Source organism: Oncorhynchus keta, chromosome 24, assembly GCF_023373465.1.
Source record: "Oncorhynchus keta strain PuntledgeMale-10-30-2019 chromosome 24, Oket_V2, whole genome shotgun sequence".
Taxonomy (NCBI): Eukaryota; Metazoa; Chordata; class Actinopteri; order Salmoniformes; family Salmonidae; genus Oncorhynchus; species Oncorhynchus keta.
This window is the reverse complement of record NC_068444.1, coordinates 29,942,764-29,956,252: the sequence shown is the minus strand read 5'-3', so window position 1 is coordinate 29,956,252 and position 13,489 is coordinate 29,942,764. Positions and strand designations below refer to the sequence as shown.

Below are 13,489 nucleotides of genomic sequence, written 5' to 3'. Positions count from 1 at the left end.
AACTATTGTTCTCTCCTGCAAGTTTGTATAATTGTATATGCATGGGCTTGGTCTCATGAGTAGAAGGTGTTGACGTAGACAGTTTCATCACTAGGGGTTGACTGCAAGCATATTAAAGCAACTTGGACCTTTCCTATTTTGCAGAACTTACTCGGAAACATGCGTGCTATGTTCCCGTTGTCAACTTCTGTCTGCAATTGCATTAATAAAAGGTTTGATTGATTTACTTAAATATATTGTCTGATTGCTGATTTCACCAATAAGCAAATGACTGACAAGGAACAAGGAACATACCCCAACAAAATTGTCAAAGTTCTTGAAATTTTCTGAATTGACTGACTGTCATGTCTTAAAGTAATGATTGACTGTTATTACTCTTTGCTTATTTGAGCTTTTCTTGCCATAATGGACTTAGCCCTATTTGCTAAGAGACCATCTTCAAATAGGGCTATCTTCTGTATACCACCCCTACCTTGTCACAACACAACCAATTGGCTCAAACGCATTAAGATGGAAAGAAATACTGTAAATGAACTTTTAACAAGGCACACCTGTTAATCGAAATGCATTCTAGATGACTACCTCATGAAGCTGGTTGAGAGAATGCCAAGCGAGTGCAAAGCTGTCATCAAGGCAAAGGGTGGCTACTTTGAAGGATCTCAAATCGCAAATATATTTTGATTTGTTTAACACTTTTTTGGGTTACTACATGATTCCCTATGTATTATTTCATAGTTTTGATGTCTTAACTATTATTCCACAATGTAAAGAAAAATCATTGAAACAGTACTGTAGGTGTGTCCAAACTTTTGACTGGTATGGTATACATATCTTTTTAAAGTGTATTTTGCTTTATTATTTTCCATTTACCCTACCACCCTTCCCAGAATTGGAGTAAACTAATGAATATCAAAACATAGTCTTCTACTTCTCGATTATACATACTATATACATTTTACGGACAATCTATTTTACAATAATATTTCTCTACCCTCAACCTCTATTTCTGATGTCCATTCAGTTAGATTTCTATTTGTCATATATTTTTTAACTGGGCTGTTTCACAAAAGTTCTGAACCTATACACATATTACAGACACAGTATATTTTACATGAGTTATCTTGTTGTTTTTAGTCCCACCATTCGGTCCATTCAACCCCTCCCATCTATTTCTTAACACCATCCATTTTGGATTTCCATTTGCCATATTTTTTTCAATTGTGCTGTGATGCTTCACAAAAGTTCTGAAGCTTTGTATTCTCATAGTTTCTACAGATTGTACAATTAAAATTGTAAATGTTTGCTAAGATTATTATATTTTTGATCGATTGACTATGACTTTTGAAATCACCCAGTATTGCTATCTGCAGAGTTAGCGCCAGGTAAATGTTGCAATTCTTCAGCCATTCCTGGACCTTTGACCAAAAACAAGCTACACATGGACAGTACTAAAATAAATGATATAATGACACTGTCTCTTCTGTTGAATAATTATTGACTCAAGACATTTAAACTTTTATTCATTTATTTGTTTTAAATCGAAAAACATAAAACACCTTTGACATTATGGGCTATTTTGTGTAAAATTTTGTGTAAAATATGCTCAATTTGATCCATTTAAAATACAGGCTGGAACACAAAATGTGAGAAAATTCAAGGGGTGTGAATAATAATGAATTATTTGTTTAATAACGTAAAGGATGTGTACACATGCTCTGATTATTATATTGTTATTCATTTTCATATTTACTGGTATACTGAGTCTAAAGAGAAAACGATGAAAAGCTTTATATTCAACCCCACCTTCCAGAATGCATTGTTCTGTAGTTCCAGGGGTCGCCCTCTCGAGCGGTCCTCCTAGCGGTTAGTTATGGAACTGTAGGTTCACGTCACTCCCTCTCTCGTCGGGCTTGCCTCCGTGCGTGACACCGGCGCACCATATGCCTCTCAAAACAAGACACAGTGAAGCAACGCAAAGTATTGAATAAGTAGCAAGATAACATAGCTAACGGACATCAAGCCAGCTGCATTATTCACAGTCAAGCTAGCTAGCTATCTTAGCTAACTGTGCCATGGACCCGCGAGACACAGCACCGGATTCGTGGGAGCAGGAGGAGGATGTTAAGGCCCGAGCTGCCGCGGGGCTCCAGTCCGCTCTCGCCGCTCTCAGCGTCAATGCCAAGCCATTTATCCCGAATGTCGACGCCGCGGTGTTTGTGCCGACTTTCCTTCAAAGTAGCCCTACGGAAATCTCCAATTCCGATGGTCACGTAGGTCAGTGCGTGCTTGTGGTAGAGTGTTGGATTAACGAGATGTTGACAGCTGCTGTTATTGCCAGGGGTTAACCAAGTTAGCCAAATAGATAGCTCGCTTGAGTTTGTAGCTAGCAAGCTCACTGGGCTAGTGTTGTAGCAATGATATTGCTCAACACTAATGTGACAGCTTTGACATGATGGTGCACATTTTACAACTGGGCCTACTGCTCATAATGCTATAATTATTGTTAAACCCTCACCCGTACTTAATCTGATATGGTGATTCCTAAAAGCTCCAATGTCCATATAATGCCAATGATGAATGCAACAACTTGTCTCTTCACAGGTGCTGAGCCAGTTGCCAGCATGGAGGTTTTAGAAACAGTTGGTATGTTTTGTGTATATTACTATATTATTATGTAATTAACTGTTCTTTTTTCCTTTTACTTCATTTTTTCACACTCTGCCTTGTACTTCACACAATGTTATTGTTTGGACAATCACAGACAGTATCAGATTTGTTTGTTGAAGGTGTGTTTTTTTTTTAAAGGCCTTAGGTCTTTTTACCTGTAGAAGGTTGCCTTGCCAACTCCCACCCAACTCATTCCAGAAGCAATTACAAATGTCCTTCAGTCAGTATTGTTTACCTTGCATTCATTCAGGCCTACTGTTCACGAGGAGGTAGCCTATGCCTGAAGGCCAGCTCTGGGAGACATGACAAGGTCCAACTGGGAAGGTTGTGCATGTAGGGAGTGGGAGCTACTCCCTACATGCACATCTATAGCATGATGCAACATCACAGGCCTATGCTTAAAATAGACTAGTACACTGGATCGTGTGGAAACAGATAGAAATATGTTGTTAGACTGGTATAACCAAATGGGGCACAGTCCAGTTCTTGTATTTTCAGGGAATGTTTCTGTAGAAATGTACTATGTTGACCAGCCGTATATGTGCTGAGGTCAGGTGTTTAAATTTGGCAAGAGAGCACTGCCACTGTGCACATCTACTCAGGTTACATTGGCCTGATTTATCTGTTAGTGTGACACCTGGCTGCAACTGCAGCCTGCAAGAGAGAGAGAAGACATGATGGGAAGGAAGTTCTGAGTGATTGGTGAAGTTACCTTGTGGGTTTATATTTCAGAACAAAGATGCCGACGTTTTCTGTGGTATTGCATGCATGCTTCTCCGAGCAGTTGTCATCATCATGACTATTCTCCAATGCTGATTGTGAATGACAAGCGTTGATAAGAGAACAGGCATTGTACATGATCGGTCAGATGTTTAATTTCATGGATAAGGAGGTGCAGGCCTTGTTTTTATGCTGCTATGGGAAGAGTTTTTGTACACGCTAATCTACTAATTTGATTAGCAGGTTTCTACATTCGCATCAGTGCTAGATGCACTTTAATTTATTTAAAGAATGCATTTAATTTGTTCAATATAAGGTTAGCTAGCTATCACTACTATCACTGCAACACTATATCACTATTAAATAATTATATTGAACATCCATGGCATAGGTGACAACTATGCAATAAATGTGTAATAAGCCAATTTCATTGTTATATTGTGTGAGGTCAAAGAGCATTGTTTGAAGAGAACAGCCAATCACTGTACTCTCCAGCACACAGTTTAGATGCTCCCATATTCTCCATCAAAACCCTGAGGAAAAAAACCCTCATCTGAACAGTTTGCCGGTACTCTCCTTTCTGTTCACAAGCGATCTCATATACCCATAATGCACCTGTGAAATCTGCTGGCTGTGCGGACTACCTTAAACAAAAGAGCATTGTTTCATGGTTTACATCAGTGGTAACCGAGTGCCGTTTGTGTCGTTTAGCTCCGGTGGAGAACGGAGGAGGGACAGAAGCAGACATGGCGGTGGAGGTGGAGACGTGGGAGCAGAAAGAGGAGCCCGGGGAAGGAGAACCAGGAGGAGGAGGAGACCTGGGAGGAGAGGGAGGTTCCAGTGAAGAGGCACAGGGAAGGGAGGAAGTAGAGATGATGGAGGAGGAAGAAGAGGAGGAGTTGCCCGTGCTAAAAGTAATCCCGCTCCCACCAAATGCCCCGAAGAAGGAGCATGTCAATGTGGTGTTCATCGGTCATGTGGGTCCGTCCCTATTGTATACTATTACCTCATGGTTTTCTTTTGTACATTGTTTGTTCTCCCTGGGCACAGGGAAATGGCTCTTAGAAATTACCTGTGTTCATTTGGATTGAGGATTATTTTTTATTTTTTTCAGATGCTGGTAAATCAACAATTGGGGGACAGATCATGTGAGTAATAACATGGTTATCAATAACTATGCCTACATTCAGGTTACTGAAGATAGCTTATCATTTTCTTCTACAGTATGATAACCATTGCTATTAATGCCATGGCTACCTAAAAAATAAAATGTTTTCCTATATTTATCAGATCAGACAATGTCTGTTTTTCTTTCTTATCGTAGGTATTTGACAGGTATGGTGGAGAAAAGAACCCTGGAGAAATATGAAAGAGAAGCAAAAGAAAAAAACAGAGAAACATGGTGAGCTTACCTTCTGTTGTGACTCGATTCAGTTATGTGTATGATTGAAAATAATACAAAATCATTCTGAAAAAGTTTGCATATTACTTTTTCATCTTGGGTACGACATGAGAAAATATGGTAGCCTGTTTTTAATCATACATTTTAGGCACTCAGATTTGTTTTTCTGCTCCCCAGGTACCTGTCCTGGGCCCTGGACACTAACCAGGAGGAGAGAGACAAGGGGAAGACGGTGGAGGTGGGGAGAGCCTACTTTGAGACAGAGAAAAAGCACTTTACTATCCTGGATGCCCCCGGCCACAAAAGCTTTGTCCCCAACATGATTGGTGGTGCATCACAGGCTGACTTGGCAGTGCTGGTGAGTTTTCCCAAACAATGCTTAGCAGAAGGCATTGTATTGTTCACTTTTCCTATCTGCTGGGTCAAGGCAAAACAGACCCATGTGTCCCTGTTATAGTTAGGTAGTTGGAAAGTTGCCATTATCAAATCATAGTTTATTGGTCGCGTACAAGTTGACTGGGACTGCATTTTTTTATAAATAGATTTTTTTATGAGAAGAAGTGGACTGACTTACTGTATAATGAGAGGGTAGATTCTAACATGTATTTTCGTTTTGAAAACGACACTGTAGATAATGACAGACAAGTATGTACAGTACATTATGGTGTACCGTAGTTGTTTATCAGTATCTTCTGCACCCTATGCTAGTCTAACGTAACCCTATGTTGTGGTCAGGTGATCTCGGCCAGAAAAGGAGAGTTTGAGACAGGCTTTGAGAAGGGAGGCCAGACGCGGGAGCACGCCATGCTAGCCAAGACGGCTGGAGTCAAGCACCTCATCATCCTCGTCAACAAGATGGATGACCCCACCGTCAACTGGAGCTTGGAAAGGTGACTCAGTACAATGTACCGACATGCATCTTGGTAGAGAGAAACCAAATTTATATTTAAAGCCAAATGCAGAATCTACAGTATCCCATCCAATGTGTTCATTGACCCTCATGCTGCATGGCTGGTTATGACAGACAGTCATAGAATAGGAAAGAGATTGTGTTCCTCAATTAGTCAACATTGTAACATTGATATTTAACTCAGTAAAACAACCCATCCTCCTCCCTCTCCACTACAGGTATGAGGAATGTAAAGAGAAATTAGTGCCATTTCTGAAGAAGGTGGGCTTCAACCCAAAGAAGGACATCTACTTCATGCCTTGCTCTGGGCTAACGGGAGCCAACTTAAAGGACCCCATAGAGGAGTGCACGTGGTACACGTAAGTCAACCCCCATTCTGTTCTCTGCCAAAAGTACATGAAAGTCAATCGCTTTGTGGGTGCTGAGTGACGGTTGCTTGTCAAGTCTTCATTTTCATATCAGTCCATCAAATCAATGTAGCTCTGCTAACTTTTCTGAAGCTATAAAAGTTCTCTATTCCCACAATAATTTAAAATCCATAATATGTAGTATTAGAAAAGATAATCATTTATTGTCCTAATTATTCTTCGTTACAAGGGGGTTGCCATTCATCCCACACCTAGACAGCCTGCCAAGCTTCAACAGAATCATAGACGGCCCCGTCAGATTACCCATCGTAGACAAATACAAGGTGAGTGCAACTGCTGTCATGAGTTATCCCAGTTACATATCTCTTAGCTCTGTATTGCACTTAACAGCATAGCTAGCATACATTTGAATCAAGTCAGGCCATTTTATTCTGTAGTAATTAATAATCCATTATTATCTCAGAGTTTGCCAACGTTTTATCAAATGACTTCCAAAAGATAACGATAACGCAGGACTATGCAGCTGCTACACCACACACACACACACACTTTAGCTTTCCAACATCAGGGTGTCCTTCCAAGTCCTCCCTACTGTAGCCAAGGACTGCAGAGCACAGCCATTTTCTCCACAAGACAATTTAGCTTTCTGGCACCGGTGTCATCAGTGTGTGGGTGTGTTTTGGAACATGTTAAAAGGCAGGGAACGTGATGGAATTAAGATATTGTATAGCTGTCTCAGCAGGTTTTCTACACACATACACACTGCAGGGTGTTATGAAACCCAGGAGCTCTAACTAGGTCTTCTATTCAGTTGATATAATGGAATTACGGTCCAGTTAATTGGGGGATGGTTAGATTGTTAGACTAGCTGGCAGTGGGCCTGTTCTAACTTCAGTACAGTAGAACAGGGGGTCAACAGCTTAGTGCTAGGACACTGAATATATGGCATCTTAGGTGGTAGCATAAAAAGGAAAGGAACCAAAAACTTTCTGGCTTTTTTAACAACCATTTTAATCTCCCAGCTGGAATCCATTTTAGTTTTAATTTCATTAATTCATTAATTAATTCATTCAATATCAAGGTGATCTTGCAAACTCCAGTGTCCTTCCTAACACTTAGTACCAATCTGTTGATGTGCCTTAGAGCAAGGCACTTAACCCTAATTGCTCCAGGGTCACTGTTGTTAATGGCAGACCCTGGCCGTGACCCCACTCTCTGAGGGTGTCTCAGGGGGAGTTGGGGTATACAAAAATCCAATTTTGAAATAGGACAAGTATAAGCACCCACCAAATTATTAACACCTCTTAGATGGGAGCAGAGGATGAGAACGGGGAAAAAAGGATGTAATGATACAATTTTCTTTAACTGATAGTAAGTACCCTTGTGGGAGCCGGAATTGCTCGTAGGAACAGGAGCCTCCTGTTTCTGTAGCATGAGGCAGCTTGATGTACAACACCCCCTGGAGAGGACGCGGGTCTATTGCAGGTTCTTCTCCCTAAACTATCTCGCTGAGTGCAAAGCAGAGACGGATCGGGTCCCATTTTTACAGTCTTTTGTATGACTCGGCCAGGGATAGAACTCACAACCTTCCAATCTCAGGGAGGACACTAACCACAAGGCCACTGACTTGAACTGATAGCATAACCTTTAACCTGGTCTTGGTTGTGCTCTTTGCTCAGGATATGGGCACGGTGATCCTGGGGAAGCTGGAGTCTGGCTCCATTGCCAAAGCCCAGCAGCTGGTCATGATGCCTAACAGGGTAAGGCTCTCCATAGGTCATTCATCTGTCCTGCTCCTGGAGAGTATACATTACACAAGTGTACAGCAGCCCCTTTCACAATTTACATCTACTTTTTACTAATTTGGCAGATGCTGCGCAGAAGAACCTCTGCTAAATAATTAAAATGTAAATTGTGAAAGGGACTCCAGACTTCTGACATTAAAATGCACATCTGTTTTGGATTCTCCAACGTGTTAAAGGTGTTACTTCAGGTTCTAATGATTATATTTCCCTTCTCAGACCCAGTTTATCTTGCCATTTAAGGATACTAATATAATACTTGATGTATAACATATACTATATATATAGCACTATGATACATGTGATGTGTTATCCCTACCCTCAGCACACAGTGGAGGTGCTGAGCCTGCTGTCTGATGAGGTGGAGACAGATGAAGCTGTTCCTGGGGAGAACCTGAAGCTAAGGCTGAAGGGCATCGAGGAAGAGGAGATTCTGCCTGGCTTCATCCTCTGTAACGCTGAGAACCTCTGCCACTCTGGACGCACCTTTGATGCCCAGGTAGCCTACGCTCCTTAGGACAGGTCTAAGGTCCTCTGTAGCTTGGTTGGTAGAGCATGGCGCTTGCAATGCCAGTATAGAATTTGATTTGTTATAGTGGGTTCCATCCCCGGGACCACTCATACGTACAATGTACAGTGTATGCACGCATGACTGTAAGTTGCTTTGGATAAGAGTTTGCTATATAAATGGCATATATTATTATTGTCTAGGATCATCTTAAGAAGATACGCTGCATTATAGAAATGCTAAATGATAGTGATACTAGGCAGGTTGGGGAGTAACTGATTACATGTAATCTGATTACAAAACCCCCCAAACTAATCAGTTACGTTACCGGCAAAAATATTGTTGTCAGATTACAGATACTTTTGAAAAACTAGTTAATTACTTATTGGACTAACTTTTGAATTCAGAAAGAATGTTTGCGGAAAATACGTTATGACCAAAGTTCCCTCTAAACTGCGGGTGTGCCCACAGAGAGAAGCATGAGATTGAACTTCACAACTTTTTAGAGCAATGGTCACCGACTGGTCGATTTCCAAAAACCCAAAGATAAAGCCTTGTGTGTAGGTGCACCCGATTCAGCTGCCCTGCGCCCCGGGTAGGCGAACTGTTGCGATTTTGAACAATTTCATTTGTCTGAAGGTACAAACTGCCTTTCTGGCAGGCCCAGAGAGCAAATCAAGTGCACAATAGCTGTACTGCTGGCCAATCAGATGGCTCAGATGACCGTGTCTGCTGGAACGTAGCACACATAAAAGAAAGCTACAGCAAAGTTAATACTGTGAGATTTCAAAATGTTTAAAATCATGACTAGAGAGAGACTGTCAATGAATACAGCAAAGAACTGCTGTTTTTATGACTTCATGTTTAAGTTCTTACTCAGCACTGTCAACTTTGTATAGCAGCACACCACTTTTATAAGCAATAAAATGTGCGTTCTTATTTCCACTCAGCGCAACAACAAGCACTGCAGCAGTAATGAATGAGCTGGAAAGTGTATGTATAGGCTTGCGTTGTTATTATTAGTTGCTTGGGTCTTTCTTATTTGTATTTAATTGTTAAAAAAACAAACATATATATATATATATATACACACACAGTTGAAGTCGTTAGTTTACATACACTTAAGTTGGAGACATTAACTCGTTTTTCAACCACTCCACAAATGTCTTGTTAACAAACTATAGTTTTGGCAAGTCGGTTAGGACATCTACTATGTGCATGACACAAGTAATTTTTCCAACAATTGTTTACAGACAGATTATTTCCTTTATAAATTCACTGTATCACAATTCCAGTGGGTCAGAAGTTTACATACCTTAAGTTGACTGCGCCTTTAAACAGCTTGGAAAATTCCAGAAAATGTCATGACTTTAGAAGCTTCTGATAGGCTAATTGAAAATCATTTGAGTCAATTGGAGGTGTACCTGTGGATGTATTTCAAGGCCTACCTCAAACTCAGTGCCTCTTTGCTTGACATCTCTTTGCTTGAAAATCAAAAGAAATCAGCCAAGACCTCAGAAACTAATTTTAGACCTCCACAAGTCTGGTTTATCCGTGGGAGCAATTTTGAAACGCCTGAAGGTACCTTGTTCATCTGCACAAACAATAGAATGCAAGTATAAACACCATACCGCTCAGGAATGAGACACGTTCTGTCTCCTAGAGATTAATGTATTTTGGTGCGAAAAGAGCAAATCAATCCCAGAACAACAGCAAAGGACCTTGTGAAGATGCTGGAGGAAATGGGTACAAAAGTATCTATATCCACAGTAAAACAAGTCCTATATCGACATAACCTGAAAGGCCGCTCAGCAAGGAAGATGCCACTGCTCCAAAACCGCCATATAAAAGCCAGACTACGGTTTGCAATTGCACATGGGGACAAAGATCGTAGTTTGTGGAGATATGTCCTCTAGTCTGATGAAACAAAAATAGAACTGTTTGGCCATAATGACCATTGTTATGTTTGGAGGAAAAAGGGGATGCTTGCAAGCCGAAGAACACCATCCCAACCGTGAAGCATGGAGGTGGCAGCATCATGTTGTTGGGGTGCTTTGCTGCAGGAGGGACTGGTGCACTTCACAAAAAATAGGCATCATGAGGAAAGAAAATTATGTGGATATATTGAAGCAACATCTCAAGACATCAGTCAGGAAGTTAAAGCTTGGTTGCAAGTGGGTCTTCCAAATGGACAATGACCCCAAGAATTCATCCAAAGTTGTGGTAAAATGGCTTAAGGACAACAAAGTCAAGGTATTGGAGTGGCCACCACAAAGCCCTGACCTCAATTCCATAGAAAATTTGTGGGCAGAACTGAAAAAGCGTGTGCGAGCCAGGAGGCCTACAAACCTGACTCAGTTACAGCAGCTCTGTCAGGAGGAATGGGCCAAAATTCATCCAACTTATTGTGGGAAGCTTGTGGAAGGCCACCTGAAATGTTTGACCCAGGTTAAACAATTGAAAGGCTATACGACCAAATACTAATTGAGTGTATGTAAACTTCTGACCCACTGGGAATGTGACGAAATAAATAAAAGCTGAAATAAATCATTCTCTCTACCATTATTCTGACATTTCACATTCTTAAAATAAAGTGGTGATCCTAACTGACCTAAGACAGGAAATTGTTACTAGGATTAAATGTCAGGAATTGTAAAAAAAAAACTGAGTTTAAATGTATTTGGCTAAGGTGTATGTAAAATTCCGACTTCAACTATGTGCTGTGCGCATCATTTAACGGTTATGGTATGAAGGTTTGGCTTGGAGAGTTTTTTTTGTTGTTGCCTGATCACAGACAGATGTTGTGTTGTGCACTGAAGTCCACAAGCAAAGAGAAAATGTGAAAGTAGGAGAGTGAGTAGATGCGAGAAGGAATTATACCACAAGCAACGTGATGATGCTGTTTGTATGTGGCTGTAATGAAAGTGAACTTTGTGTGCGGATGATCAGGGGTGTATTCATGCTGCCGATTCTGTTGAAAAAATATTTAGTAAATGGAAGCAAACTAAACGAAAACTAGACTTACCTGAATTTGTCCAATAGTAACTCTTGTTTTGGCAACAGTTTGGACTAATGATTATACCCTAGATCAGCTAGATGCAGGCAAGAGTGTGCAAGGCAGTATTGACTGTGTCACTGTCTGTCACCTTGATTACTCCAATTTGTCTCTCATATGCACCTACGTTTTATATATAAATATACTTTAATTTGTAGGCTGTTGTAGAATCCTCATAATGGGTAGAGGGAAAATTTGACTATCATGTAGTAGTAGCCTTAACCTATCGATGTTACATTGAGCTGGGTGAATGGAATATGAATGACAGTCATCCAATATGCTTTAATAGAAATAAGGCCATGCTCATTAAAAAAAAGTGTCCTCCCTAATCTTAAATGGCACCAACCGCCACTGGTTTAAAAACATATTTTATGACTTTTTGGCTATGCCAGCTAGTGACCGCTCTGCAGAGCTGCCTCCAGAAGAAGATTAATGACGTAAAACGTTAACCTACTGATGACACACCAAATGTGTTTGATGGATTATTTTTGTCTTCTAATGCCTCTTAATGGAGATGTAATCCAAAAGTAACTGAAAGTAATTAGACTATGGTACTGAGTTTGGGTAATCCAAAAGTTTCATTACTGATTACAATTTTGGACAGGTAACCCTAATGGATTACAGTTACAAAGTAACCTACCCAACCTTAATGCTAGATTGAGCTGACTAAATATGTAAACTCTAGTACTTGCACCTCTGCTAATTTCTCTGCTGTTTTTTTACTTTGTTTTTAGATCGTCATCATTGAGCATAAATCCATAATCTGCCCAGGTTACAACGCAGTCCTACACATCCACACCTGTATTGAAGAAGTACAAATCACAGTAAGTTACTAAGTTACATTAGCTTGTTTACATCTCCTAACCTGACCGGGTCTCTATCCAATTATAGTTTGCCAACCACAGGTATCTTCTCTGTCAGTGAATAATGCTCATTAGTAAATAAACCTGTTTTTAATTAAATTCTCTCATCAGGCCTTAATTTGTCTAGTGGACAAGAAGACAGGTGAGAAGAGCAAGACACGACCTCGCTTTGTCAAACAGGACCAGGTGTGCATCGCCCGACTTCGGTGTGCCGGAACCATCTGCCTGGAGACCTTCAAAGACTTCCCACAGATGGGGAGGTTCACCCTACGAGATGAAGGTAGTGTGTGTGTCTGTGTGTCTGTTCCTGTGATATTGTTTTCCCCCATTTATTGTTTCTATTGATGAATATGAAGAAGCTTCTACTTGATATATTAGAAAACTATTGCCAAATGGAATACTAACTCATTTTTATAACTATGTAATTGCCTCCCTTTTCAGGCAAAACCATTGCTATTGGCAAAGTGCTGAAGCTGGTACCAGAGAAGGACTAATGTGAACCAGCATGGAATCCTGGGACAGTTGTCATGACAGAGGAAGCTGCTGACGCCGACTTAGCCAGCCACCCCCTCTTACATACCACTCTCTCCTGAAGAGTATGAGGAAGAGAAGGAGGAGGAGAACAAATCAAGTTTGAAAATAAAGAAGAAACTGTAAAAAGTGACTGAATCAGTTTTTATGATGAACAATATTAAAGAAAGACAAGTCCAGTGTGTCAGCTTTCTCATATTGAGAGCTCAGCTATGCCACTAATGTAGCCGCTACCCTTTCCTAAGCCAACCTCACTCTGCGCTGGTCCACTTTTTGTTTTGGAAATGGGAATGTATGCAGTGTTACTTTGTTTGGAAAGGAAGGGACTGGCGTTGCATCCGGTTGCATCACTTTGGATCAGAGTTAGCTAGTTATACCCATTCAAATCCAAAATATTATACCAAAATGTTAATATTTTGGTTGTAGACATCCCCATACCAAATCCTATCTGGTATGTTCACACACACAATCAAACAAACATGGTTCCTGTTGTGATCATGTGTTGTCACGTTACCAACAACAATGAAAATAAAGTATCAAACTGAGGAATAAAAGTAAAAGCTCTGTTTATTCTCAATTTCTTAATGTTCATTTAGCCTTTTTGAATCTTGTATGTAGAAAGAAGTGTGCAGAAATTGTCCACAAACTTCTTGCAAATAAAGT

The 13,489-nt window shown here is 40.5% G+C and overlaps 1 protein-coding gene across 2 annotated transcripts; it reads left to right on the top strand.

The window, feature by feature from the left end:
* Positions 1–1,877: 1,877 nt before the first annotated feature.
* Positions 1,878–13,403, top strand: LOC118402970 (eukaryotic peptide chain release factor GTP-binding subunit ERF3A). Of its 2 annotated transcripts, XM_035801376.2 has the most exons (14): positions 1,879–2,274; positions 2,602–2,643; positions 4,099–4,368; positions 4,502–4,535; positions 4,712–4,789; positions 4,967–5,147; positions 5,525–5,679; positions 5,918–6,058; positions 6,297–6,390; positions 7,747–7,827; positions 8,195–8,368; positions 12,167–12,256; positions 12,407–12,575; positions 12,737–13,403. In XM_035801376.2, exons 1-14 carry the CDS (start codon positions 2,073–2,075, stop codon positions 12,787–12,789), a joined length of 1,764 nt encoding a protein of 587 aa, XP_035657269.1. In that variant the 5' UTR covers positions 1,879–2,072; the 3' UTR covers positions 12,790–13,403. The 2 variants fall into 2 exon arrangements, with proteins under 2 accessions (XP_052334033.1, XP_035657269.1); XM_052478073.1 differs by lacking the exon at positions 2,602–2,643 and having other exon boundaries at positions 1,878–2,274.
* The last annotated feature ends 86 nt before the right edge of the window (positions 13,404–13,489 follow it).

Coding starts and splice junctions, on each gene's coding strand:
- LOC118402970 (XM_035801376.2), top strand. CDS start 2,073: ATGGACCCGCGAGACACAGCACCGGATTCGTGGGAGCAGGAGGAGGAT. Junction 5,148..5,524: donor AGGCTGACTTGGCAGTGCTG/GTGAGTTTTCCC, acceptor TGTTGTGGTCAG/GTGATCTCGGCCAGAAAAGG. Junction 8,369..12,166: donor GACGCACCTTTGATGCCCAG/GTAGCCTACGCT, acceptor CTTTGTTTTTAG/ATCGTCATCATTGAGCATAA.